Source organism: Eriocheir sinensis, chromosome 13 (assembly GCF_024679095.1).
Source record: "Eriocheir sinensis breed Jianghai 21 chromosome 13, ASM2467909v1, whole genome shotgun sequence".
In the NCBI taxonomy this organism is placed as follows: domain Eukaryota; kingdom Metazoa; phylum Arthropoda; class Malacostraca; order Decapoda; family Varunidae; genus Eriocheir; species Eriocheir sinensis.
In genome coordinates this window covers 1,422,880-1,446,734 of record NC_066521.1, presented here as the reverse complement: position 1 = coordinate 1,446,734, position 23,855 = coordinate 1,422,880, and the positions used below count along the sequence as shown (strand labels likewise).

The 23,855-nt window shown below is 43.1% G+C and overlaps 1 protein-coding gene across 3 annotated transcripts in view; it reads right to left on the bottom strand.

Moving 5' to 3' along the window:
• LOC126997866 (ubiquinone biosynthesis protein COQ9, mitochondrial-like) overlaps positions 1–23,855 on the bottom strand; it is a 41,336-nt gene that overhangs the window by 11,487 nt on the left and 5,994 nt on the right. The window contains exon 2 of one of the 3 annotated variants that reach the window (XM_050859078.1): positions 15,043–17,193. The exons of the other annotated variants lie outside the window; for them this stretch is intronic. Within the exon in view, the coding sequence (XP_050715035.1) occupies positions 15,280–17,094 (1,815 nt within the window). The 5' untranslated portion in view covers positions 17,095–17,193 and the 3' untranslated portion in view covers positions 15,043–15,279. Of the gene's footprint in view, positions 1–15,042; positions 17,194–23,855 lie in introns of those variants that run through there. 3 annotated transcript variants of the gene reach the window in all.

Here is a 23,855-nt window from a genome sequence, read left to right as displayed (position 1 = left end):
CAGGCAAGAACCTGAGTCCCTTCTGGCTCCTGATTGGCTGCGGGCAAGAGGATCACAGCTGCTGACTGGGTGTGTGAGGCCTCTCAATGACTGAGTCCCTCACAGCCTTTCAGCTGAGGGAGAGCTATGCAACCACTGACTGGTGTGTGTAATTCACCACCACCACCACCACAGCCTGATCACGACTTGGACTTACAATCACCAGCAAGTACCCTCCTGACAAGGGAAAGTGCTCATTATAGTTGATCTGTGTATTGACCTAGTTGTAGTTTTACAGGGCCTGGGCTTACACTCGTGTGGTCCCGTCTCCATATCTGTATTTGTCCAACTTTTCCTTAAAGTTTTGCACACTTTGCCGATACTACATCCTCACTTAGTCTGTTCCAAACCTCTATGTTTCTTTGCGGGAAGCTGTATTTCTTTATGTCTCTCAAGCATCCTCCTTTTCTCAATTTTTTACTGTGTCCTCGTGTGTTGCTGGTGTTTCTTCCTTCTCGTAGTAGTAACTCCTCATTATTTACTTCTTCCATTTTATTTAATAGTTTATAAATTTGTATTAGGTCTCCCCTTTCTCTTCCTTGTTCCAGTGTTGGCAGGTCCATTTCCTTTAACCTTTCTTCATATTACAATCCCTCCAGTTCTGGAACCATTTTTGTTGCCATCCTTTGTATTCTGTCTAGTTTTTTTATATGTTTCTTCTTATGGGGAGACAACACAGTTTCCTCATATTCCAGTTGTGGTCTAATCATATTGGTTACTATCTTTTTCATGATATCCTTATCCATGTATTGGAATGCTAATCCTATATTTCTTACCATTCTATATGTATCACCAAATATCCTATTAACATGACTCTCAGACTGTTGATTATCCTGTATTGTCACTCCCAGATCTCTCTCTTCTTGAACTTTTAGTATTTCTCCATCTCCCATTCTATGTGTCCATTTTGGTCTCCATTCCCTCTTTCCCATTTCCACTACATGACATTTCTTCACATTGAACTCTATCTCCCATTTCATACTCCAGTCCCAAATCTTATTTAGGTCCTCTTGCAGAATTTCAATCTTTACTGTTTCTTACATGTCAGCAACTTCGCATCATCTGCAAACAGGCTCATGTAACTGCTCACTTTCTCCGACATATCATTTATATATACTAGGAAAAGTATTGGTGCCAATAGTGATCCTTGGGGCACTCCACTGTCTACAATTCTCCATTCTGATTTCATGTCCTTTACCACTGTTCTCATCTCTCTTCCCCTCAAGTAGCTTTCCATCCAGTTTTTCATTTTCCCTTTCAATCAAGACTGCAGGAGGAAAAGGATCTTGGAGTCACTATCAGCAGTGACCTGAAACACACGAATCACTGTAAAAAAGCCTACAACAAAGCCAACACTATGCTCGGGTTCATAGCGAGGAACTTCGAGTGTAAAACGCCAGACGTGATGCTAGCCTTGTATAATTCCATGGTAAGACCGCACCTCGAGTATGCAGTACAGTTCTGGTCTCCTAATTACAGAAAGGACATTGATTTACTGGAAAGGATTCAACGACGCGCCACGAAGATGATACCAACCTTAAGGGCTCAACTGTACGAGGAACGACTCAAGTGACTCAATCTCTTTACATTGGAGAAAAGACGCCTACGAGGGGATATGATTCAAGTCTGAAAAAATTCAATAACGTCGATTACTCCAAATTCTTTGAACTGCAAACCAACCTAAGAACTAGAAATAACAGTTTACCCATTCAGTCTAGTTGATGTAACACAGACATCGGAAGGAGTTTCTTTTCAAACTGAGTCATCCGTCACTGGAACAATCTTCCTTCAGAAGTAGTAAATGCGAATACTATCAACTTCTTAAAATATAGAATCAACCGTCACTTCGCTGCGTTGGGAGTAAACTGAATATTGAGGTGCTTTCATCTGCTCCTCAATATCGAGGTGCTTTCATCTGCTCCTCAATGTCGAGGTGCTTTCATCTGCTCCTCAATATCGAGGTGCTTTCATCTGCTCCTCAATGTCGAGGTGCTTTCATCTGCTCCTCAATATCGAGGTGCTTTCATCTGCTCCTCAATGTCGAGGTGCTTTCATCTGCTCCTCAATATCGAGGTGCTTTCATCTGCTCCTCAATGTCGAGGTGCTTTCATCTGCTCTTCAATATCGAGGTGCTTTCATCTGCTCCTCAATATCGAGGTGCTTTCATCTGCTCCTCAATATTGAGGTGCTTTCATCTGCTCCTCAATATCGAGGTGCTTTCATCTGCTCTTCAATATCGAGGTGCTTTCATCTGCTCCTCAATATCGAGGTGCTTTCATCTGCTCCTCAATATCGAGGTGCTTTCATCTGCTCCTCAATATTGAGGAGCTTTCATCTGCTCCTCAATATTGAGGTGCTTTCATCTGCTCCTCATTATTGAGGTGCTTTCATCTGCTCCTCAATATCGAGGTGCTTTCATCTGCTCCTCAATATCGAGGTGCTTTCATCTGCTCCTCAATGTCGAGGTGCGTTCATCTGCTCCCCAGGCCTCAAGTGGCTGTCGAGCAGATTAAATCACCAAAGCGGGCAACCTCGTAATGAGCCAATAGGCTTTCTGTTGCCTGCATTTCCATGTTTCCATGTTTCCTCCTTTATTTTCCAGTTTCCATAGCAGTCTTGTGTGTGGAACTTTGTCAAAAGCCTTCTTCAGGTCCAAGCAGACGCAATCTACCCATCCGTCCCTCTCCTGTGTTATGTCCGTCACTCTTGAGTAAAAGCTCAGGAAGTTTGTTACACATGAGCGCCCTTTTCTAAAGCCATCCTGTTTTTCTGTAATTATATTGTGTTCTAGAAATTTTGTCTATTGTTACTTTATCACTTTCTCGCATATTTTACAAACTACACTGGTCAATGATATTGGTCTGTAGTTCAGAGGTTCTTCCCTTTTCCCACTTTTATATATAGGGACCACCTCAGCCCTTGGTACTTTACCAGTTGATATCGAGCACTTTATGATATATACTGGTCCAGCCAGCTGATTTCTGCATTCTTTCAGTATAAAACCTGAGACTCTATCTGGTCCTATTGCTTTCCTCTCTTCCAGCTCCTCCATTATTTTATATATCTCCTCTTTAGTTAGTATGACTTCTTCCATTTGAACATTTATCTTGTCATCTTGTGGTTCATTGAATTGTGATTCTTTTGTAAGAACTTTCTGGAACCTTTTGTTTAGCAGCTCAGTCATGTCTTAGGATCTTCAGTTAACTTGTTTCCATCTTTCAGTCTTTCTATTTTTTCCCTTGGTTTGATGTGTGTGTGTGTGTGTGTGTGTGTGTGTGTGTGTGTGTGTGTGTGTGTGTATTTACCTTGTTTACTTAGTTGTAGTCTCCAGGCCCTGAGCTACACTGGTGTGGTCCTGTCCCTGTGCCTGTCTTTCCTCAACACTCTGTACAGTCCTTGCCTCCACCACCCTTTCAAGTCACTCCAAGCATTTGTATCCCTACGGGGAAAACTATAATTCTGTGTGTTATTAAGACATGTTTCCTTTCTCTTTTTTTTTTTTTTTTTTTCCCTTAGCTCTGTTGTTTCTTTCCATTCTCAGGAGGAGTTCTTTACTGTCAGATTCTTCTTTGCTATTTATGAGTCTGTGTACGGTGTAATTAAATTGCTTTGCTCTTTTTTCTTCCAGTGTGAACAGCTGTGTATGTGTGAATGTGTGTGTGTGTGTGTGTGTGTATTTCACCACCACGGCCTGATCACTAGTTGTACTCACAATCGCCAGCAAGTACCCTCCTGATTAGAGCAAGGCTCATTAGGCGATCTCTGGATACTGCCAGGATCTTACACACCACACGCCCCATCCCCCTTGCTCAAGGGGGGACAGTAACCACTCCTACTCAATGGAAAAAATCTGGGCTGAGTGGGGCTCAAACCTCTGCCTGCCATGCTGCGAAGCCTGTCAGAGCAACACTTTAACCGACTAAGCTATTGGAGTTGTGCGTGTGTGTGTGTGTGTGTGTGTGTGTGTGTGTGTGTGTGTATTTACCTAGTTGTAGTTTTACAGGGCCTGGGCTTTACGCTCGTGTGACATTTATCCAACTTTTCCTTAAAGCTTTGCACACTCCTCGCCGATACTACATCCTCACTTAGTCTGTTCCAAACCTCTAAATTTCTTTGCAGGAAGATATATTTCTTTATGTCTCTCAAGCATCTTCCCTTCCTCAGTTTTTTACTATGTCCTCTTGTGTTCCTGGAGGTAATTTCATCTTTTAGTAGTAACTCCTTGTTATCTACTTCTTCCATTTTGTGTGTGTGTTTGCTTCCCTAGTTATAGTAGTATATAGGAGTACGTAGTTCTTCCCCCTTGCTCTGGTGTTCCTCCTTCCCAACAATGTCTCTTTTACTCTCAGCTCTTTCACACCTTTTATTGAACCAATCATTTTTCCAGGTTTCCTTTCCAGTCATCTTTGGCACATTTTGTTTCACTTGTTCTTTGTATGTTTTAAGGAAGCAGCCACATCTTTCTGGTACACTGCTGCCCCATCAAGTATTCTTCAGTCTGCTTCCTCATGGAATTTCCTTGAACCCCCAAATTAGCTTTCTGGTAGCTGAATCTTTCTCTTTTGCAAGGTTCATTTCCCAGTTCTTTACTTTTTCCTAGTACTTTGAATTCAACCATCACATGATCCTGCTTCCATAGGGCACACTTGCATAATATTTCTTCAATTATATCTGGCTTTTGGGTTAGTACTCAATCCAGCCTCACGGGTGCTGTCTCCCCTAAATCTTGTGTCTTCTTCTTGTGCTGAGCGGGCTTGTTTTTTCTTTTGTTTTTTGCCCCTGAGCTGTTTCCTCTACTGTAAAATAAATAGATAAATAAATACAGTAATACCTTGGTTTATGAGTGCCTTGCTATACAAGTGTTTTGATTTACAAACAAAAAAACATTCACTAAAAATGCCTTGGTTTACGAGGAGTGACTTGGTGTACAAGCATCCCGTTTGTACAAGTCGAAGATGTGAGCACAAGTTCCCTTTGTTCACCACGAGACGAGTGCTCAGAGCGGACAACAATGGGAATGGATTGTCAGTCCGCGTTGTACACTCACAGAGATAGCACCTGCGCTCTCGTGTCCACTTACGTTTGTGCTCTAGTGTGTGTTCTTTGTGTTTTTAGCCCTATCGTGTGCATTCGTTTTGATATACGAATTTTTTTTGGTTTGCGTGTAAAATTCTAGAATGAATTAACTCGGTAGCAGCGATGATCATGTTTCTTAATGGTCCCTCCAAGCGAGAAAAATGAGAAAAAATCACCTCTCACACAAACCATTTCACAATATATATCAAAGCATTTGTGATCAGATTATGTATCATCTATTTAGGGGGGTTTATATCAAGGCACAAATCTGGCCCGTCGCTGCTACCGGGTTAAGCTCATAAACCGAGGTATGACTGTAATAATAATAATAATCCAATGTGTCATAAAGCTTCCCATTGCAGTGTTTAATGGTCGGCTACCCCATGATTTTTCCCCTCCCTCCATGCTCCAGTCTCCCCAATGAACATTTTTACGGCTGAAGTCCCCACCAGTATTGTGTCACTTACATGGATCAGACATAGGGCCGCTTTCACAGTCGTTTTGTTTGTTATGATCGTTACCAATGGCTGTTATCGCTGCTATAGTATTTCCACGTAAAACTGGCCGATGGGGTAGTGGTGGCTGCAGGGTTAGCCTCGCCCCGCACCTTGCCACACACTCTCTACACCTCTCGCTTCCTCTGCAGCCGCCACTACCCCATAGGCCAGTTTCACGTGGAAAACTAAAGCATCGATCGCCGCCATTGGTAACGATCAAAACAAATGAAGTGACTGTGAAAGTGGGCCTTACTTCCTGAATACTTGTTGCTATCATTCACCATATTTTAGTGGTCCATATAATTCCACGATCTTGTCTTTGGCAGGACACGCCTCTGAAATGTCTCTCTTTTCTTTTCCACGTCACTGATGCTCAACACTTCTGCCGTGCCCTCACCCATTCCAACTTAACCCATCATCACATTTTTCACCACTATAATCATGTCTCCTCATCATTTCATATTCATCTCTTCCCCGTACTCTAAACGTATTTTTACCCCATATCTAAACATTGTATATCTTTGTTCAGTTCTGTTTCCGCTCAGCATAACATATCTGGCTCCATTACTGTTAGATAATCATTTATATCCAGTTATGTTTTTCTCTTCTCCTTTCAGTGGTCTAACGCTCACCTGGAGAATCTTGTTTTCTGCTCATGTTCTCATATCTTTTTATTTCCTTAGCTTCTTTAATTATCTCCTTTCTTTTTCCTCATTCCTCTCCATTTAGGCCAGTAGCAGCGACTGGCCAAATTTGTGGCTTTACCGTGTAGCAGCGACGGGCCAAATTTGTGGCTTTACCATGTAGCAGCGACGGGCCAAATTTGTGGCTTTACCGTGTAGCAGCGACGGGCCAAATTTGTGGCTTTACCATGTAGCAGCGACTGGCCAAATTTGTGGCTTTACCATGTAGCAGCGACGGGCCAAATTTGTGGCTTTACCGTGTGCAACAACGGGCCAAATTTGTGGCTTTACCATGTAGCAGCGACGGGCCAAATTTGTGGCTTTACCATGTATCAGCGACGACCAAATTTGTGGCTTTTCCGTGTAGCAGTTACGGGCCAAATTTGTGGCTTTACCGTAGCAACGGGTCAAATTTGTGGCTTTGCCATGTAGCAGCGACGGGCCAAATTTGTGGCTTTACCGTGTAGCAGCGACGGGCCAAATTTGTGGCTTTACCGTGTAGCAGCGACGATAAATTTGTGGCTTTACTGTAGCAAACGGGCCAAATTTGTGGCTTTACCGTGTAGCAGCGACGGGCCAAATTATTGGCTTTACCGTGTAGCAGCAACGGGCCAAATTTGTGGCTTTACCATGTAGCAGCGACGGGCCAAATTTGTGGCTTTACCGTGTAGCAGCAACGGGCCAAATTTGGCTTTACCGTGTAGCAACGGGCCAAATTTGTGGCTTTACCGTGTAGCAGCGATTGGCCAAATTTGTGGCATTACTGTGTAGCAGCACCGGGCCAAATTTGTGGCTTTACCGTAGCAGCGACGAATAAATTTGTGGCTTTACCGTGTAGCAGTGACGGGCCAAATTTGTGGCTTTACCGTAGCATAACGGGCCAAATTTGTGGCTTTACCATGTAGCAGCAGACGCCAAATTTGTGGCTTTACCGTGTAGCAGCAACGGGCCAAATTGTGGCTTTACCGTGTAGCAGCGACGGCCAAATTATTGGCTTTACCGTGTAGCAACGGCCAAATTTGTGGCTTTACCATGTAGCAGCGACGGCCAAATTTGTGGCTTTTTAGTAGCAGCAACGGGCCAAATTTGTGGCTTTACCGTGTAGCAGCAACGGGCCAAATTTGTGGCTTTACCGTGTAGCAGCGACGGGCCAAATTTGTGGCTTTACCGTGTAGCAGCGACGGGCCAAATTTGTGGCTTTACCGTGTAGCACAACGGGCCAAATTTGTGGCTTTACCATGTAGCAGCGACGGGCCAAATTTGTGCCATGATTTAAACCCCCCAAAATAGATTATACATAAACTGATCACAAATGCTTTGATATATATTATGAAATGGTTTGTGTGTGATGATTTTTTCTCATTTTTCTCGCTTAGAGGGACCATTAAGAAACATGATCCCCGCTGCATATTTTCTTGATGCATATTTTTTTGATGGTCTGTGCCTTCATAGTGCCGGTGTGGTGTCATGAGACATCCCAAGATCGTGAGACATCCCATCCTGAATACATACATGGATTTCAACATGGTATCGTGTCTTTTGTTGACTGCTTGTCGGAATCTGTCCCACCCAAGTTTATTTATATTATTATGAAAGCAAATGATGACGCATGTATGCATATAACTGGGATATCAACAATCACTTCTTCTTCTTGTGACCTGTTCCGCTTTGCATCGCTTTTTAGGACCTCCTTGGTATTTTTTACACTTAGATGCTGCACTTAGTTACTCTGTGATAGTAAAGATTGGGTTCCGCGATGCAAAATCAAGGATGGGATGTCTTAGGATACCAGATACAAGAGAAGATGGCGCCACTATAAACACTTGCCTGCGCCATGACGGGCTGGGGCTGAACACCATCCAGGCCCCTCAAACAAGCCTACTGGCGCTATAGGCGTAGACGTAAAAAAAAATAATAAATAAATAAATAAATTAAAAAAAACAGATGACGCCACATTGGGGTTAGTGTGCCTGGCTATGACTGTGTGCTAGGGTTTGCATCTCGGCCCGGGCAGGAGGCATGCAGGTCCCCCAGCTGTTCATCCTCCTTCTTGAGTTGTTTGATAAATGGGTACCTGGGAAAACCTGGGGAAGGTAAGCTGTGGCAATCCCAGACTTTACAGTGGCTTGTGTGCTGGGGTAATGGGTTCAAAGGGCCAGCAGTGCAGAGATGACCACCGCAGCCAAACGCATTATAGCACATCGCCACCCTCATAAAATAATCGCCTAAGTCATTTTTCAGCAATTTCCAGGTTTTTGTTTACATCAATTTTTCAACATGACGCCCATTTTTGTATAGTTGCCTTCGTCATGCAGGGTTTGAGTGTTCTGGAATTGGCCTTTTCGTTTCTGCCTAAATCTTAAGGCAACAATAGACGATAATAAGTATTTGATAAGCTCCGCCCAGGTGAGGTCTGGGTCTGGGTAGCATACAGTAGGAATTTTCCGCTTCCTAAATAAAATGCCGGAGACTTCCACAGAAATTTCCCTCTCGGCTATTTCTCAGCATGGGGAATTCATGACATTTCTTTAAGCCAAGTGAGATAATGACGGTTCTTTTCCAATTTCCTGAGAAGTAAAAAATGATGACTTGGTGTCTTTACGAAGGTGACGATATGCACCCAACATCCCCTTGCCTTCTCATTCCCTGCAAGCTTCCATTGTTTATAATTCAGTTAACTTCCACCTGTGACCTAATTTTGAGTGAGTGACCTTGCTCCTCCTTCCTCCTCGTGGTTTCCCTTCTAAACCTCTTCTATTTCTTTTTCTATCTCCTCATTGTCACCCAAAACTGACTTTACTATGTTCTATAACAGGCTCAGTTCGTTGTTTCTCTGACTTCTGGCTGGTTGGGCTGCTTCTTTCAACCCCCAACATTAGGATACACCTCATTTAGTTCATGCCATTAACCAGCACCTCGTCCTTGATTCCCTGTATGACCTCTTCTGCAATTTCTCCCAGTTTTCCCCAAATTGCTGCCTCTGTTGCATGAGAATTTCATTGAGATCCACTTTCTCCTCATATATTTTTTTCCCACTTTTCTCACGCTTCATCTTCATTCACTCCTCCTCCACCCTAAGGGGAGGAGGTGCTGAGTATTAGTGGAGGGTACATTTATTTTATTTCAATTGCTCTAAGGTATTTTTTTCTTTGAAGATTTAGGTAAATGCAATAAGATCTGCATGTATCAGCATTATAACTTTCGTGTTTCTGTATGAAAAAAATTACAAACGAAATTTATCACTTGTAATAAAAGCAAAGCTAAAAACGTTGATGAGGCCCAGCATGTTCACTCAATATGTACGATATTTGGTAGTCTTACTCGTGGCGCCACTAGTTAAAAATTGTCCGTTCAAATTTTTAATGTCTCACTGTTCCTGCGCAAAAAAATTACCAAAATCACCATCTGATGTGTCCCATAATTCTACCACTTTTTTTACCTTCACCAAATCATATCAGCAGTGTTTTTTTGTTTATAAAAAAACTGATGGACAATTTTTTTACCATCCACTCGTCTTTCAGCAGATGTTTGAGTTTTTTTTATAATCTTCACAACTAATGGAGTTATTATTCTCCAAAGTACAAAAAATGCACTTTCGAGATATCGGCTATTTTATGTATAACCCTTTCATTGCTAAACGCTTGCAGCGGGCGTTTGGCATATTTTCTGGTGGCGCTAAACGCTCGCTGCGAGCTCCAGCCGCACTTAAATCTCCCGTGTATGAGAGTGTTCCAACACTAATTCTCACAACACAGGATTGCCAATTGAGTGGGTTCTTCACTAAATTTGGTGGAAAATCATGTCAGCCCAGCATGGAAAATCTATGGACGAGCAACTGGTAGATGTTGTTGACCAATATAGCGGCATTTTTGCATAGCTTTACCTATCACCTGACTGATATTTTGACCAAATAGTTGTAAATTTTGCAGTTGGCAATACTGCCCTGCCTGCATCCCATTATCAAGAGATCTACAGTAGTTGCCTTACAGCTGACCGTCGCGCATGTATAAATGTACGTCTTCACAGGCAACACCCCCTGAACGTGCCTGTACTTTTGCAGGTGAGGCTTACATTACCGAATCATATAGATCTTGGCCTCCTCTTTCTAATGGTGTTTTTGTTTTTAAGCTGTGATGAATAGTCTTTGAGATACAGAGGTTAAAAGAGCGAGCACTAGCGTCACTTGCTGGTGGTGCTAAAAGCTCGCTGCGAGCACCAGTCGCACTCACAGCAAAAAACACCCCCTGAACATGCCTGTACGTTCGCTGGAGAGGCTTACATAACCAAATCTTATAGATCTTGGCCTCCTCTTTCCAATGGTGTTTTTGTTTTGTAGCTGTGATGAATAGTTTTTGAGATATAGCGGTTAAAAGAGATCCCCTTCCCCCGCTGGGGTTCCCGAGCGCACCCGAGGAGATAGTCTCGTTGTGAGCGCCTAGCAATGAAAGGGTTAAATGCAATTAGCGTACAAAGTTATGATTTTTAGAGGATCTTACAGTGGTAAAATCCAACTTAGATACCTATGCAGTTATATTAATGAATGACAATGGATGATATAAAAAATAATAATCATAATTGGCACCTGTATGTGTGTGTGTGTGTGTGTGTGTGTGTGTGTGTGTGCACGCACCAGAAATCTCCTGGGCTGTAGTGTTCTGTGGATACCTCCTGTTACCTCTTCTTCATCACTTTCTTTTCTTTTGGGCTTCTTTTCTTGTCCTAGGTGTCCAAACCTGCCCAAGTACAAGTACAAATGTACCTCTGAGGAGTGCTCGCGACGCACTAAGTAACTGATTGACTGATTCACTCAACCACACTTTCCAAGGCTTGCTGGCTGCCACTAGAATTTGGCCAGATGAATGATGACACGCTTTTCGTAAAAAAAAAAAAAAAAGTGGAAAAATCGGACAAAATAAGGGAAAATGTAAAATATATGAGTATTCTACAAAAAAAACGGAGGTTTCTGCAGGGAGGGGACCACGAAATTAGTAATGCAAATCAAATTATATGAAAGGGAAAGAATTATCGTACAGCTGCCAAACTTTCACAGGGAACGTGTGACATGTTCAGCTATTTTTTGGAGCAACTTTTATAATTTGGCTGAAATAGTGAAAAATACTGATTTTTGGCAGTGCCTCCCCTTAACCTGTTCTTTACTTTGTTTCACCTTTTGTTTTATAGTTTTCTTTCTGCTCTTCCAGTTCCTTGTTTACTAACTTTAGCTGCTTTGTATCAGTTGCAACACTTTCATCTATTGCCTTCAACTCACAAATTTCTCCTTCCAACACAGTGTGCCTCTCCTTAAGGCAAAGTCCTCCCGCAGAGCGTATTTCCCCATACTCATTGCATTTTTATCTGCTAACTTTCCATGTGTGCTAACATTCCATATCCCAGAGCTGTTTTTTTTCTTTTTTTCTTTCACAGCAAGGGGACAGCTCAAGGGCAAACATAGAAACACTAACAACAAAAAAAGCCCGCTAGACGCTGCTCCGAACAAAAACAGAAAGAATGAAAGGCCAAAAGAGAGGTCAATTTCAGGTGAAGAGGTGTCTCGATACTCTCCCCTTGAAAGAGTTTAAGTCATAGGCTGCAGGAAATACAGGTGAAAGAAGGCTGTTCCAGCATTTACCACAAGGGGTGAGCTGAGGTAGAGTCATGTGATGCGGGGCTGTGGGAGGGGGGAGGCATGCAGAAGAGTAGTCAGCATGAAAGTATACGTGGAAAATAGAAAGAGATGCAACAGTATCATCATCATCATCAGTAGTAGTAGTAGTAGTAGTAGTAGTAGTAGTAGTAGTAGAAGTAGTAGTAGTAGGCTACAATCCTGTATCTAAAATCCTAGACTCACTCCACTTCCCATTTGCTTTACTAATTTGATTTTATCACGTAGTGAGACTGAAGGTGTGCGGTGTGGCGGCGGGCTATGCAGTGAGCCACAAGCACTTTGGGTGGCCACAAAAGTGCTTAAGAAAACCCACAGATACTCCAATCTTTAGCTTGATAACACCCATGGGCTGCCCCACAAATATTTAAAACCAAGGATATTAGATCCACAGATGTTGAGGTCTGACTGTACAAGATGTCATAAAAAATAGTTTTAAACTTCTCAGTGAGACGGGTGAAAAACTAGAGGAGTATCCTTTAGTGTTATACAAACAACCCCATGAAAGCCTTGGCAAGATTAAGACCAAGACCGCACACCACTCGGTAAATAACCACTCCCGTGTAAACATACCACACAGCTGGTCTAGTCAGTGGTGGAGTTGGGCTACAGTAGCATGTGCAAGGATATTTTTGACAGTATATGTTATTCCCCGAGTTCAAAGCCATGGCAGAAGCTGAAGAACTTAGTAACAAGGCAGCTGCACGGTGGTTTGGTTACCAGCCAACAGACAAAACAGTGATTTTGTTCCTGATTCCAGTGTGTGCTGTGTTAACATGCACCAAATCTTAGGTTTCCTCCTACAAAACTTTAAAATCACTTCAAATAAGAAACAAAAGAAGAAACAGTATTTTCTTTTTACCTCAAAAGAGTTTTCTTATAATAGGGCGCATATTCTGCACAGCATCCTATATGCAGGCAAATACAGTATTTGACCAGGCAAAAGATGTTGAGGGTGCAGAGGAAGACATTTACAGCAGGGCATGGATGGTTTGCACGGTTCAGGGTGGTATTCATGGCATCAATGTTAACCCGGTAGCAGCGGGGATCATGTTTCTTAATGGTCCCTCTAAGCGAGAAAATGAGAAAAAATCATCACTCACACAAACCATTTCATATATAGCAAAGCATTTGTGATCAGTTTATGTATCATCTATTTTGGGGGGTTTATATCATGGCACAAATTTGGCCCATCGCTGCTACATGGTAAAGCCACAAATTTGGCCTGTCGCTGCTACCGGGTTAAGGGAGCAGCACGGTGTTCCCAACAACCTAGCGAGGGGAAGGAAATCAAACCCTCATAAAGCGCGGTTCACACGGGCAAAGTTTCCCTATGTTGCGGCCCAAAGTTGAACGGAAAATGGATACCAGCACCCTTGGCGGATGGAAGTGACTGCCTTCCCATGGTTCCGTGACGACGGTCATCTTTCTCCTGTTGTGGGAAACTCTTGTGGCCTCCTCACGTCAAAATTAGGCATTATAATGTCTGACGAGTTGGTGTGACCCAAAAATGTAGTGAAATCCCTGTGCGAGTTTATAGAAGAGCATAGATGCCAGAAAAAGGCCAAAGGCAACCCAAAAATGAGCCAAGACGGCCAAATGCTCCACAGAAAAGAGCCAACAATGCCCTGCACAGTCCAAAAACACTGAATATGTTTTTTTTACTCTACATAAATATAAACAACCAGAATGATGATGTTTGGTGGATGGAAAATGATTATATTATATTATATTTCAGTACTCAATACCCCACCAACATATGCCTGGCTTATTCATGAACACAGGTTACTATTGATAGTAGGCCTAACATTACAGCAGACACGTCAAAAAACAAGAAAACTCACGCCAAAAATCAGCCGTGGACCTGGTGGTCACAGGTGGTGTTTGTAAACACTAGCTATAGTGCAAGACTGGCCGCAAGGTGCGCTGCTGCTCACAGGAGCAAACTTCAGTATCGTGTGAACAAGTGGTTCAGCAAAGCAGGATGAAGCTGCCGAGGAAACGGGAACAGGAGATACCGGCGGCACCGAGGAAGCTTTGCCCGTGTGAACCGCACTTAAGTGGTGCTACTGTTGCTCTTGAGACTATGCTGCCTGATGTTGTTAAGAAGTATTACTGAATTTAATAACTAGCTATAATAATCATTACAAAATCAATGTGAATAGTATCCATGATGGTAAAGTGCACACAAGGGATCAACAGGCAGCATCTGATTCAAGTATGGTAAGGCAAGGCCAGCAGGGTTGTGAGCCATAGCTGTGTGGCCTTCGTGCTCTTCTCCTTCCCATTGGCCCTTGAGCCCATGGTGGATAAGGACCCGTTACCCCGGACGCAGGGCAAGTGGAACATTTGGGTTGCCACCGTCTGCCATCCCCAGATTTCTTCAGTTACCCATTTTATAAGAGTCCAGCCTGAAAGGGAGGATGAACAGCTGGGTGAGCTGCATGCCATCTGTCTGGACCTGAGCTTGTGGACTTGTAATGAGGTGTGCCAACCACTGTACCACGGAGGTGCTGGAATGGAATGTGCTCAGTGGGGAGTCAATTAAGATTAGAGGTGGCGAGACGGTGCAAGTTTGTTTTGGTGCAGGCGGAGCACTGCTAAAAAATTTGTCAGACATATGCAGACATGTTTGAAATAATTTATTTACATACAAAAGGAGACACCAACAGTTCCTCCTTATGTATTGGTGCCTCTGCCATGAAGTGGGTACGAGGGTGGCCACAACACTGCCTGGAGCTGGCCGGTCAGGGTCGCAGTGGTGTGCGGCGGGTCACATCACTTCACCTGGTTTTGTGTTGTTCACTTCATATTGACAAGCTGACATTTTTCCTGATAATTATTTTTCATATATGTAATTACAATTCATTAACATCTCACACTCAGAATGATGATCATCACATTAACCAAATAATTTTTTGGAGGGCACTGCAAGTTTTCATGTAGCTAATAGACTTCATCGGAACAATGAAAGAAATGATTATGCCAAATTACCTGACTTTTGTTAATAAAAATAAATAACACTGCACATAATACATGCAATCATTATTTTCACAAACAGGGAAAAGATAAGAAAAAATATGAATACCATTAATCTCATTTATTGACTACATCAGCCTAAGCTAAAGAAGAGATCTTGAAAAAATGCCTCACACGCACAAGACTTGGTAATGTAACTCAGAAATAATGCCTTTTTTTGGCTGAATATGAGTGACATTTTGACTGACAAAGTATACAGAATTCTGCACAAGCCATTTTTTTATCACAAACAGGAGACACATTACAGATCAAGAGGAGCAGACAAGGCTAGTCAGCTGCACATTTACATCTTCTTCTCCATGGCTTGCACAGCTCTCACTAACACACATTGCATCATGTCTAAGGAGCAGATGGCAGCCTCCACAACCTTCTTTTCCTGATCCTTTGGCAAGTTGGGCAAAATCTGTCCACCAACACTCACACTCATCTTGTCTGCCTTCTCTTTATAGGAGGATTCTGTGAGGTCTTTCATTTTCAATTCATAATGGGCTTTAGTGAGATCTAAGCCTGTCTTAAGCTGGGCCAGATATCCCTCCTGCAAGGACTGAGATACAGCACATATTCCAGTCCTGTTTTCCCTGTCTCGTACAAACAGAAATATCAGCAGGTTAAGAGCAGGCATGATACAGTCACTCCATTCTAAAAGGTCAGTCTGCTCAGCCTCAGGGAGTGTGCAGGCCAGCCTCACAAGCTGGTTCAGGTTTCTGCCACTGAAGTTAGGATCCAGTTTCTGTGAGTTCAGGTTTGAGGCAACGTTTTCCTTCAGTTCATGGATCACCAGCCCCAACACCCCAGCATGCTTGACGGAGAGGAGCAGTGCCTGAATTAGTTTCCTCCTTCCCTTTGAGTCAAACTTGCATGGGTAGGAGCGGAACACTTCCAGGGCCAGCATTCTAAGCTCTCTGTTGTCACAAAAGGTCATGACTCTCACCAAGAGCTGAGGGAAGGACGAGTGTGCACTGGCCTCCAGGGAGTCACCAGGGAGAGAATGTCTTGCCAAGTTATTTAGAAGTACACGGGCTAAAATGAGTCCCTTGTGAACTGGAATGTGTTCTTTTTCTTGAAGTAGAGTAGCCACTAAAGGCAAGCAGGTGAGGAACAAATACTGGTGAGAATAGATCTGCGGCACCCATTCTCCAGCCATGTCCTGCCCTAACACACAGTAGAAGAAGCAGGCCAGGGACAGCTGTGACACCTGCGCCTCCCTCCCGTCACTGCCACAAGCGGCCTCGGAATCATTCACTCCCTCGGGGCCATTTTTTTCATCACCTGCTGTATCAGAGGCCAAGATTGTTTTATGTGATGCCCAAGTGATGCTGCAGAAGAGTTTGAAAACATTATACAGCAGCTGACCAACCATGGAAGCCAAGCAGCGGCAGGAGAGGTACAAGGCATTGCAAGTCTCACCTTTGCTCTTGTCATACACGTCCAGGTGTGTGAGGGGCTTGTGAAACAGCTGCAGGAGGAACATGGCTAAGTAGTCTCTTGAGTCCTTCCCACCTCCCCATGCAAGCTCTCCGCTGACAACCTTAGAGAAGATTCCCTCATAGAAGTGGGTGAGGTGTTGGAGGCAGTCACTGGCTTCTCTTACAAGTGGATCCATGTCCAGCAGCTGCCTTTCCTTGCCCTCCAGATTAAGACCCTGTGGGAGTTCCATGGCAGCCACGTGAGAGTACAATGTATTGAACACCCACGAGAAGGTCACTGCACGGGTGTTCTTCGGGGAGGACTGGCGGAGCAGCACTCTCTGCAGGGGAGACAGCATCACACGGAACTGGGCTGCCGAGTGATTCATCTCCAGCATCTCCAGCAGGACCAACACCACCTCCTTGGGATTGGCCACTGAGGCGATGTGCACCAAGATGTCCTCCACACACAGCTCCCCCTCTGGGCCCACATCCTCCTGCAGCAGCTTGGCCACAATGGGGACCAGTTCCAGGCTGTTGTTTCGAAGGTAGTCTGCATTCTCTTCTGACTTGACTCTCTCCACTGCATTTTTATAATTCCCTGCCAGCAATTCTTGCCACACAATTTCTCCAAGCTCCTTCCTGCTAGGCTCTGCAGGTGCTGGAGCCTGTGTGCTGCCTGCGGCCTCCATGGCCACCTTACACTACACAGTTAACTGGTAAGCCACAGTGAGTCATATGGTGTCTTGGCTCTCCTCTTCCCTTGGTGTGCCGTCATACTCTGTCTTTGCCTGAAAGCAACCAGGAAATACTACTTTCAGTACACAGCTTTCCTTCCTCCTATACATGCATTCCTATGTATTGAAGGTTTGGTGCACAATTTTATTAAGACAATGAGTATTTAATGACACATGATGAAGTTTATACACAATGATGTGTATCTCACAACAAACAACTATGTAATTTTTTGCAGTCCACTGGGAACAGACTGGGGAGCTGATGCAGATTATACAGCTCAAGGGGAGGGGCCAATTTAGAAACATATTTCTTTATTTATAATGTTATGTAGCTCCCATTTTTCCTTGGTAATGGCATTCAAATATGACTGAAGAAACACCTCAATGTGTCACCTTATTTACCCAAAATGAATATTTATCTAAGTTTTCTAGGATGAATACTTGGTATATGTAAGCCTTCATATTTATTTTTCAGTAAAGTGCTTGGTATAAGATAAATATTTGATGGTTTGCTTCTTGATGAAAAAGTGACCTATTAACCCCTCGGTACATGCCTCTTAACCCCTCGGTGCAAGATGTTTCTATAAGTTTTCTTCTCCATGAGTATTTGCATTCCCCTTCTGGCCAGCTCAAGATGTTTTTTCTGCACTCCAAAATACAGTAAACAGCCACTTTTACTGACCTCGACAGAACGACTTTCAGCTTTAACAAACTTTCAGGGCCCGTACAGCACACGTGATGCGGGGCACAATTTATCTAAACATGTCGAGTCCTCCCTCAGAGCGGTGTTATGCATGAGAGAAACACTTGCTGCATCATATAATTTCCACAGGTTTTTTAATAGTGAAAGAATGAATGAAAAATAATAAAAACATGTGAAAAAAAAAGGAGCTAAGGTCAGTAGCCAAGTGTTTGTTTCCCATGAGTGTTACATAGTAGGCTACATGAGGGGCAGACACCCCCCCACCTTCACCTCCATCAGCATGCACAACACCACTGAGGGAGGACGTGACAAGTCTATATAAATCATTCAGTGTCTCCTTTATAATGTGTTTTATTTACTGTCTATTGTCATGTCCACAAGACTTTCCTTTACAGCATGAAATGGTTTACAGCAGCATTGCCTCACAACCACCGCTGCAACACAACACAGGTTCAGGCAGCTGTAGAGAACGGGGGGAAGCTCGTGCTGGATAACCTATTTTGCCATTGTTTTGAGACTTACGGCCATTAGTGTTAGTCTTCCCCATTCCCTTCCCGTCCCCATCCCCATACACGGGACTGGGGTATGTATAAGCCGCCACGTCACCTTCCCATCTCCGGGACAGGTAAATAACAAGTAATGCGGGTAAGTTAATTTATGAGACAGGTTGGTATCCATGACTGGTTACACACACCTGGGCAGCCACATAAGGGTTGCCAGGTCGTGTCAATTATGGCATTTTTGTCTTAAATCAAGGTGGTCGCCAAGAAATGCTATTTTTTATTTCATGTGTTAAGTATTCCCATAATAATGTCATATTTAGTCATCAATCTGCCATGTTTTGCCATTCTTGGGGACAATTATAAAGGAATGTTCAGGAATAACTGTACGTTTACAATCAAATGGAAACACCAGTCTTTACAAAAAAAAAATATATACATATTAACTTCAGCAAAGTTTGCAATATAATATCAGTCATAAAAATATTCTGATACTTTTCAATATATGTCCTTCTATAATAACAAACAGAACACTATTTATTCATGAAATATACGAAGGAAAATCTGAAGATGTCCTGCTTCTAACCCCGTGGAGTCAACACATTTTCCACCCCATCCGCTCTCTCTCAAGGTAGTGTTAATCAATCCCAACCCCCCGGGGAGTGCGGGATGCTTAAAACTGCAGTTCACAGCCAAGGGAAAGGGAAGGGAAGGGCAATGGGGGAGATTAACAGTACGGACGTTACTCTTATGGAATTGCCAAAACTATGTGGAATATTTTCAAGAAGGTAGACTACTATTTTTGAGATGCTGACTGCTTATTTCTGGATAAAACAGGATGCTGTTTATTATGGAGATAGTATTTTTTTCCGGAAATCACTAAATGATTGACTTTTCGATGCCTGTTATGCACCCGACGCCGCTCGCTGCCACCCGTTACCACCAGTGTTGTAGGAATCAGCTCGCAGAAACAAAATAGCTCGCAGAGAGAGGTTAACTTGCTTACTATTTATATGTTTCACTCACCGCTTACAAAGATCACAATTGGACAAAATAGAACAAAACCAGGCAAATTCATATTTTCCCTGCTGTATATTCCCCAGTGTGCATGTGTGGTGGACAGCAGAGTGACTTATTTCTGCAAGGAGGCATTTCTCACAACACCGGCGCGCGTAGTGGACCGCCACCGCCCTGTCCCGTCCCGTGTTGCGTATTTTCGCTGCCCTACACCACGTGCCAAGTAAATCTAAACAACCAAACCTAACTAACGGAGGGGGTTTCGCCCACCCTTGCCCCCTTTATCAGGGGAGCTTTGCCCCCCTTGACCCTTCCAACAGGAGGAATTCAACCCCCTGACCCCCCTTCTATTGATAAGAGTTCATAGGGAGTAGGTGGCATGCAAGGTGTAGGCAATCTTATCTTGCCCCAAGTAGAACACCGTCTTTCTGTAAAGTTTGTTTTCTTTTCACAGGAGCTGCCAATACAAAGGCACCTGTGACACCAAGATCAAGATCAAGATCAGATCAAACTCATGCCATTGTTTTGGATGCCAGATAAACAAGGTTCTACTGTTCTGCTTTTTATGTGTGCACCCAAAAATAGAAGAGTTGTTACATGATTTTTTTTTTTTTTTTTTTTTTTTTTCAGTACATACTGTGGTGAGTAATATTGGCACATCAAATGAAAACATTTGTTATATATTTTTAGAAAAATAGTTTTTGCATCAGAATAAAATAATACTTGGATATTATATAGGAGGCATTTGTGTTCCACCACACAGGTTTTACATACATTTTTTCCACAGTCTTGGTTTAGTGAGCAGTGCTGTCTACTCAGTATCCGGAAGCCTGTTACTGTGATCAAAATCACATAATTATATTTACCGATGAAAAATATAAATAAATACCACCACGGGAGGCGGTGGCTGAATCGACAGAGTAACAGCACCGCGTTCAGGAGGACGCGAGTTCAATCCCCGCCCGGTGCCACCAGGCTGGGATTTTTCAGCCGCCGCCGAGTGGCTTAAAACTACCCACATGCTGTCCAGAAGACCACCTATCAACCCGGACTCTAGATTCTAGGATTAAAGATGAGCTCCGGGAGGGCAGCATATGAGCCAATGCAAGATGGCGCCACTATAAACACTCGCCTGCGCCAGAACGGGCTGGGCCGACCATCAGGACCCACCGGGAAAAAGCCTTGGGCCGACCATCAGGTCCCACCAGGAAGAAGCCTACCGGCGCTATAGGCCGCGACGTAAAAAAAAAAAAAAAAAAAAAAAAAAAAAAACGTGGCCATCAACACTTTCCCTCCTCCTTCCTCTCAAGGCACGGCGCCACGGGTGGCTGCTCAGTGAAACAGGAACAGGAAGGACCATTAACACGCCTGCCTTGTGTCACATGACATGGCAGCCAATCACATCAGAGCCCCTCAGACCCCACAGCCAAGGCAGGGCAGGACCGCCAGTTTGAACCAGTCCTTCGTGGTGGCGCAAGCAGATTTTTTATTCTTGAGGAGACAGCTTTGAGGACAATTCTCATGACTGTGGAGGATTTCCGAGAACGCTTTCCAATCACTCCGGCCTCCCAGTAAGCAGATACTGTAAAACGAATCATTGGTGTTTTAATCTTGATTGAAGCTGAATGAAACTGTACCATAAACATGTTCAACACACCTTTAAAAACAGGGTAAATTTTAATCAACAAGTTCCGAGATTCAGGTAAAAATGTATTGCCTGAATTTCACTTCACTATACATATCTCCACTCGCCCTCTGCGTGTCAGAAAACACACGAGAAATTAATCCACATCAGGAAAGGGTTATCTGGTGCTGGGGATCAAACCCGTCACTGGCAAAATGGGATAGCCACTCCTTAACCAGTCGACCAAAGAGGTGTCCCCCTCACAGTGAGTTTTTGGGAGACCTTGCCCAACAGGCGGGTCAGGCATTACAAAAAGAGCTGATAAGCCGAATTTTTTTATTCTTGTGTTATGAAGTCTTAACTCATTGAACACTACGGTGAAACTTGGTTAGGATGTTTTGTTCATGAAACTCGGGTTGGAGAGGGTGAAAGGTAACTGATATTGTCGACAAATTCGGTGTGGCGACACAGTTGTTCCACTCAAAATATTTGGTGCCCGCTAACCTCACTGCCTTGCTGCCAGATCAGAGCAAGTCCTGGTGGTAGCGCAGCAGACAGGTCTTATCGGGTGGTTATTCGCAAACAGTCCTTAACCCGTCCGCTGCGATTGGCACGGATTTGGCCTTCACTGGTAGCCTGATAACATACTCTCCCAGGTCTTTCTCTGCCTCTGTGGTGGATAGTGGAGTGTTTCCCATGTGGTATTGGTATACTGGATATCCCCTCCCAAGGTGCAGGACTTTACATTTTCTTCATTGAATTCCAGCAGCCACTTTTTGCTCCACTCCTGTAGCTTGGTGAGGTCTTCTGGTTGGGGTTCCGCAGCCAAAGGGTTAAGTAGCATATACGTATTGTTAAGTTACTCAGATAACGCAATAGCAGCAAAATGTTGCTCTTTTGTATTTTGGGGTTATTTCTTATTGATGGCTCATAGCTTACATCAGAGACTAACAACTATAGTCAAACCAATATTCAAACGCAGGGTTGTTGATTTTTTTTTATTTAAAAAGAATTAATAAATAAATCTTTTTTTTTATTTAAATAATTTTTTTTTATTTAAATAATTTTTTTTGTTATAAATGAATATAATTAAATGAATGTAAACCTCAATATTCTCTACATTAGTTTCAAACACTTGTTGGTGCATTCTTATATCATATTCCATCATGATAAGTAACCTGGCTGGCTGTTTGAGCCAGTCCTAAGACTGACCATCTGCAGCCAGCCAGCCATGGCCAGCACCACACCACAACTCTGTCTAGCCTCTTAACAGTCAAACCAAATCATGTCATGTTTTGGACATGTCCTCACTGAAATTGCACAAAGAAAAATGACAGCAGCTTCAAATGAAAGTACAATCAGAAAAATCTGTGGATGATCCATGTATATGTATGTGAAGTGATTCTTTAAAAAAAAAAAAAAAAAAAAGAGTACACAGTGGTACTCTTGATTCAAACTTAATTGGTTCATTTGGGCTGTTCGAACTGAGAATGTTTGAATTAGGAAGCAATTTATCCAATTGAAATTAATGTAGAAAAAATTAATCCGTTCCAGGCCCCAAAATCCTCATTTTTTGTTTTTACATTTTTATGGGCTTATGTTGTGCTCTGTGGCCAGATCACTCAAATATTGTCAACCAGATATATATTGTCAACTAAATATTGCCAACACATGTAAATGCATTTTGTGGAGGGAAATGGAGGAGGGAAGGGAAGGACACAGACGTAAGATCTTGGAGAATATCCCACTGATTCACCGGCGCTACGCACAGATTTCCTGGAGTAAAATGCTGAAAGGCCGTCCTCCTGGAGGTGGGCCTTGTGTGTGTGTGTATGTGTATTTACCTAGTTGTGACATACGGGAAAAGAGCTATGCTCGCGCTGTCCCGTCTCCATATCCTCTCTTATCCAACTTTTCCTTAAAATCATGAATGTTTCTTGCACAAACCACCTCCTCCTCCAGTCTATTCCATCGCTCAATGCTTCTGTTTGGGAAGCTAAACTTTTTCACATCTCGCCTACACATGGTCGCCCTCAACTTCTTTCCATGTCCTCTCGTTTCTCTCGCTCCACACACACAGGTCCTCTCTGTCCAGATTCTCCACCCCACTCGCCACCCTGTACACCGCTATCAGGTCTCCTCTTTCTTTTCTTCTCTCCAGGGTTGTGAGCCCCATGCTATGGAGTCTCTCCTCGTAAGTCCGATTCCTAAGTTCCGGTACCATCTTAGTTGCCACTCTCAGTGTGTGTGTGTGTGTGTGTGTGTGTGTGTGTGTGTGTGTGAGAGAGAGAGAGAGAGAGAGAGAGAGAGAGAGAGAGAGAGAGAGAGAGAGAGAGAGAGAGAGAGCAGCCTATCTCTCTCTCACATACACACACACACACACACAAACAGTGTTCACGAGGGAGAGGGAGTTTGAAGGTGTAGATGCAGTGCCGGGGAATAGAGTGGGTCTGGAGAGAATACAAACATCAGCAGATGAAGTTAGAAAATTATTGGAAGAATTGGATGCGAGGAAATTAGCAGGACTGGATGGTATATCAAATAGCCAATTTGGATTCAGAGGAGGATGGTCTTGTGTAACTAATCTGATTAGCTTCTATTCAAGAGTAATTGATATAATACAGGAAAGGGACGGTCGGGCAGATTGTGTGTATCTGGACTTAAAGAAGGCGTTTGATAAAGTACCACACAAGCAATTAATATGGAAACTTAATCATGTTGGAGGTCTGGGTGGTTCAATATTGGATTGGATTATGGACTTTTTGACAAAGACGTACTGTATATATATATATATATATATATATATATATATATATATATATATATATATATATATATATATATATATATATATATATATATATATATCATA